Genomic DNA, 6,031 nt, shown 5'->3' with positions numbered 1-6,031 from the left:
AAACATGCTTACCATTCAAGACTCTTGCAATAGCCCCCTACTCGCCCATTCTAAAACTTTATCAGATGAAAATTTCCGGACATACTTCTTCCCCCCAAAAACATTTGCAGAATTATTCAATTTCCCACAATAACATCAGCAAAAGAGGCACCTATCTCATCATTCGCAGTTTAAACATTAACCACATGTCTTTGCCATTAGTGATTTCTAGTCTAACTCGTTCACACTCAGACTGACTAGCACCTGCTTCTTCTTTCACCAACTCAAGTACCTCTTTCCTTGAACGAGAAATAGAACTCTTGTCTTGTAATTTTTCAACTCCCTACTAATAACTCCCTCAATAATCTTATTTTTTCTCCCTCCATATGATTCTTAACTCCCTTAACATGCTTACATTTTTCTCCCTCGTAATGGTTATTACTAACACCACTAAACCTATCGAAACATGTAATGTTAGCCCAAACCTTAAGATGACTAAAGACAACATTGTTTAGAGCCTTATTTAATTTAGCAATGATGAGTCATTTATTACCTATTTCTAGATATTATTTAGTTTAGTTTTAATTAGATTTTAGTTTATTTTATATTAATATTATTTCTTTTTTAAGATAGTTTACTACAAATTGCATTTTATTATATTTCAGGAATGAATATTGGATGGATTGAGTCTTGGAGCAAAAGAAATGGACTTGGAGCTGATTCGGTACAAAAATATGAAGATTGAGAGACAAAAATATGTCTCCCCAAAGTCAGAAGCTTGGCACGGCCCGTGCTAGCATTGGCACGGCCGTGCCACCCTCTAGAGTGCCTTTTGCTGCTTTTGCTTAGATTTTAAGCTACTCTATTTTTAGCCCGAATGTAATTGCTTAGATTTTAAGTCGAATGAATGCTATAAATAGAGTAGCCATCCATCACAAATATTCATTTTTTCTTGGAATGCAATATGTGACAATTGTCTTTCTAATAAAAGTTCATTTACTTTCTTGTTATTTACTTTTATGCTTTCTCTCTTCTTCCCCTTGTCTACGATGAACATTAGTGAGTAGACTTCTCTTGTCTTGGGATTGTTGGATAAGTCTAATGACATAATTCTAATCAAACCAAGTTTTAAACCTTAATCATATGTAACCCTAATTCCTTATCTAAATTCACCGCTTTAACATGGATCAACCATTATCAAACTGTGGAAACGAAAGTGGAGGGTTTGATAATTGTTTATCCATCATCTCAAATATCAATTCATAAAACGAAAGTGGAGCTTTGATATTCGAACAAGTGAATTTCGACGAAGATTGTAAAGGCAGCGAAATAGTCTTTACAATCTTTAAGACATATAGTTTCGATCTTCAAGGGAACTAATAATGATCAAGTCAGCGAAATAGGCTTGGTTGTTAGAGGAACCAAAATCTAATAGTAATCAAGTCAGCGAAATAGGCTTGGTTGCTAGAGGAACAAAAGAGAAACTGTCTTGAGAAATTAGGTCTAACATAAGGTTATAAGTTTAATAGTTTGGTAAGACCGTGCACTTGCGGAACGATACTCATATTTTACTACTTCGGTAAGACCGTGCACTTGCGGTTTTATCTCATCAAGCAACATCTCTAACATGAGTGAAATGCACGAAACCAAACAATTGACCTCTTTTATTTCTAAAACGTGAAACAAAAAGATCCGTTAAGATACCGCAGACCTCAAACCCTTGTCTCATATTCAGATAATGAATATGATCAGGTATATTGGTAAAATACTAACCATTGTCAGAATACCTTGAGAACCAGCACACTTCTTTGAGGAATGACGCAGCTGTGTGACGATAACGCGGCTTACAGGTCCTTGACCTGCCACGTGATTGAAACCCATGTCTTGAGCTGTGATCATGATTGTTGTTGCGATAGCAGATAGGAATGCTAGAGTAGCGATTAGGGTTTCTGTCATGATCATCAAAATAGCGCACACCAATTTCACGTGAACAGGACCTATGGAACTGTTCACGTTTGCGGCTTACGGGTCGTTGGTGTCATAGAAAAGAACAAACAATCTACTTAATAACTACTAATATTTATTTTGACTAGACTAATTTTAAAACTTAGCATTAGAGAAAATTATTATTATCCTTAATTTTAAAATGAATAGAATTGTTAAATTGAGTTTTATTTTGTGAATGCATTATATTTTACTACTACTTTTGTTGAACTAACTCACAATACAATTGTTTTAACAGGTGGGATTTGGTAGTTTCAAGCATTTAAAACTATCTGAATATCCTGACCTTAAAGAATTCTGGTATGGTCGACTTGAGCATAAAGCATTTAGGAGTTTGAAGTATCTAGTGGTTCATAAATGTGATTTTCTGTCTGATGTGCTCTTTAAACCTAACTTGGTAGAAGTGCTGATGAACCTGAAAGAATTATATGTGGAGGATTGTGATTCATCAGAAGCAGTTTTTGATTTGAACGATGAATTTGCCAAAGAAATTGTTGTGCAGAATTCTAGTCAACTGAAGAAATTAAAACTATCTAATCTTTCAAAACTGAGGCATGTATGGAAGGAGGATCCACATAACACTATGAGGTTTCAAAATTTAAGTGATGTATCTGTTGTGGGATGCAATAGCTTGATAAGCCTCTTTCCGTTCTCAGTGGCTAGCGATATGATGCAACTTCAAAGTCTTCAAGTAAGTCAGTGTGGGATTCAAGAAATTGTGGCCAAGGAAGAAGGAACATATGAGATGGTTAAATTTGTGTTTCCTCATTTGACTTCCATTAACCTTGAGTACTTGACCAAACTTAAGGCATTCTTTGTTGGGGTTCATTCTCTTCAATGTAAATCATTGAAAACGATCAAGTTGTTCGCATGTCCAACAATAGAGCTATTTAAGGCAGAGCCTTTGAGACACCAAGAAAGTTCCAAAAATGATGTGCTTAATATCTCAACATATCAACCTCTTTTTGTGATTGAAGAGGTGAGTGTAGCATTAAATATCATCCTTGCACAAAGCATATATGTACAAATTTTAACTGTTTTTCATTGATTTGTTAATTTCAAGTTAAGTATTCAACATGTCTATTATAACTGATAGAATCTGTCAAAAAAAAATATTATAACTGATAGAATATTTTTTTATTATTTTAAAAATTATAGAAGCAAAATGTTTTGTGTTGATTTAGTTTTTGCAACAGGTACTTGCTAAATTGGAGAATTTGCATTTGAACAAAAAAGATTTTGGCATGATATTGCAGAGCCAACATTCAGGGGTTCAATTCAACAACATCAAACACCTTGCCGTGTGTGAGTTCTACAATGAAGAAGCAACTTTTCCATATTGGTTCTTGAAAAATGTTCCTAATTTAGAAAGATTGTTGGTCCAATGGAGTTCCTTCACGGAGTTATTCCAAGGCGAACAAATCATAAGAACGGAAAAGGAACCTGAAATCATCCCGCGACTTAGAGTCAAATATTTGACATTATGGCACCTGACCAAGCTTCAATGTATATGCAAAGAAGGATTTCAGATCGACCCAGTTCTACAATTACTTGAAACCATTTGTGTGTCTCAATGTTCCAGTATGATAAAGTTGGTTCCATCCTCAGTCACCTTTAGTTACATGACCTATTTGAAGGTAACATACTGCAATGGGTTGATCAATTTAATATCACATTCAACAGCGAAGAGTCTTGTCAAACTCACAACAATGAAGATTAAAATGTGTAATTGGCTTGAGGATATAGTGAACGGTAAAGAAGATAAGATAAACGAGATATCATTTTGCAGTTTACAATATCTAGAACTAATTTCTTTACAGAGGCTCTGCCAATTTTGCTCATGCCCATGCCCCATCATGTTTCCGTTGCTGGAAGTTGTAGTTGTCAAAGAATGTCCTCGAATGGAACTTTTTTCATTGGGATTTACCAAAACAACAAATCTTCAAAATGTACAAACTGATGAAGGAAATCATTGGGAGGGTGACCTCAACAGAACCATAAAGAAAATGTTTTGTGATAAGGTATATTTTATTATCATCCATCAATTTATTTACTTTGGGTAAGTTTAAGAAAATCTATCTAGATCAATTTTGTATTGTAGTAGACTAGAATATTAATGCATAATTAAAGATTGCTTAAATGAAATTTTGATTTTCTTTTGATTTATTTATTTGAATGATCAGGTTGCATTTGGTGAATTCGTGTACTTAGCCTTTTCTGACTATCCTGAGCTAAAGGATGTGTGGTATGGCCAACTTCATTGCAATGTGTTCTGCAACTTGAAACATCTTGTCGTGGAAAGGTGTGATTTTTTATCACATGTACTTTTTCCATCAAATGTAATGCAAGTGCTACAGACATTGGAAGAACTAGAAGTAAAAGATTGCGATTCATTATAAGCAGTGTTTGATGTGAAAGGTATGAAGTCACAAGAAAGATTGATAAAAGAAAACACTCAATTGAAAAGATTGACTTTGTCTACTTTACCCAAATTGAAGCATATATGGAATGAGGATCCTCATGAAATTATCGGCATTGGAAACTTACACAAGGTGGATGTTTCTCTGTGTCAAAGCTTGTTATATGTCTTTCCATATACACTATGCCCAGATCTTGGACATCTTGAAATGCTTGAGATAAGTTCTTGTGGAGTCAAGGAAATTGTTGCAATGGAAGAAACTGGATCAATGGAAATTAATTTTAATTTTCCCCAATTGGAAGTTATAAGACTCTATTATTTGACAAATCTTAAGAGTTTCTATCAAGGAAATCATACTTTAGATTTCCCTTTATTGAAGACTTTGAGTGTATATCGTTGTGAAGCATTAAGAATGTTTTCTTTCAACAATTCAGACTTGCAAGTTGATGAAAACCAGGACGTGCTATTCCAACAACCCCTGTTTTGTATTGAAAAGGTAAACCCCACCATATCTACACCGTTTTTCTTTATTTTTATGTTTCATATTATTTTGTTTGTGTAATAATACACTATTATTTATTTTCATAATGGATGTTTATTTTTCAGTTGAGCCCCAACCTGGAGGAATTGGCAATAAATGGCACAAATATGTTGGTGATATTGAATGGTTATTGTCAAGAAAATATCTTTCTTAAAGTTAAACTTCTTCGCTTACAATGCTTCGATGAAATTCCAACTATTCTTCTGGATGATTTCCATACAATTTTTCCTAATGTTGAAACATTTAAAGTGTGTAATAGTTCTTTTGAAACATTGTTCCCCACTAAAGGAGCCACAAGTTATCTCAGTATGCAAACGTCAAATCAAATAAGAAAGTTGTGGCTTTTTGAATTGGACAAGCTCAAGCACGTCTGGCAGGAAGACTTTCCATTGGATCATTCTCTGTTACAATATCTTGAAGAGTTACGTGTAGTGAATTGTCCAAGTTTGATAAGCTTGGTACCATCATCGACATCTTTCACAAATTTAACCTATTTAAAAGTGGACAACTGCGAAGAGTTGATCTATTTGATAAAAATTTCAACAGCTAAAAGTCTAGTTCAACTCAAAGCATTAAACATAACTAATTGTGAGAAGATGTTGGATGTCGTGAAGATTGACGATGATAAAGCAGAGGAAAACATCGTATTTGAAAACTTGGAATACTTGGAATTTACTTCGTTGTCAAATTTGAGAAGCTTCTGCTATGGGAAACAAACATTCATATTCCCATCTTTGCTTCGTTTCATCTTTAAAGGATGCCCTCAAATGAAGATCTTCTCATCTGCACTCATAGTAGCACCATGTGTAATGCCCTAGTTATTATTTTACTTTATTTTGATTTATTTGGAGTCTCATATGTGATTTTATATGATTTTTGGTGATTTATGTGGTGTGTGTATTTTATTATATAGTTTATTATAATAATAACTAAAATAAGAGGAATTATTATTATTTTAGAAATTTGGGAGTTAATTAGGATTTAATAGAATTAAGGGGAGTTTAATGAAATAGAATGGGAGTTATAGTTTTGGGAGTTAGGAAAAGAAAAGGTCAGAAGCAGTTTTACGTGAAACAAGTTTTGGGAGA

General features: G+C 33.9%; 1 protein-coding gene across 1 annotated transcript; it reads left to right on the top strand.

The window, feature by feature from the left end:
* The first annotated feature begins 1,876 nt into the window (after positions 1-1,876).
* Positions 1,877-5,761, top strand: LOC120578143 (uncharacterized). The gene is made up of 6 exons (XM_039830357.1): positions 1,877-1,924; positions 2,222-2,962; positions 3,180-4,004; positions 4,167-4,304; positions 4,482-4,898; positions 5,009-5,761. Exons 1-6 carry the CDS (start codon positions 1,877-1,879, stop codon positions 5,759-5,761), a joined length of 2,922 nt encoding a protein of 973 aa, XP_039686291.1.
* Positions 5,762-6,031: the final 270 nt, after the last annotated feature.

Source organism: Medicago truncatula, chromosome 1 (genome assembly GCF_003473485.1).
Source record: "Medicago truncatula cultivar Jemalong A17 chromosome 1, MtrunA17r5.0-ANR, whole genome shotgun sequence".
In the NCBI taxonomy this organism is placed as follows: Eukaryota; Viridiplantae; Streptophyta; class Magnoliopsida; order Fabales; family Fabaceae; genus Medicago; species Medicago truncatula.
This window is presented reverse-complemented; position numbering and strand designations above follow the sequence as displayed.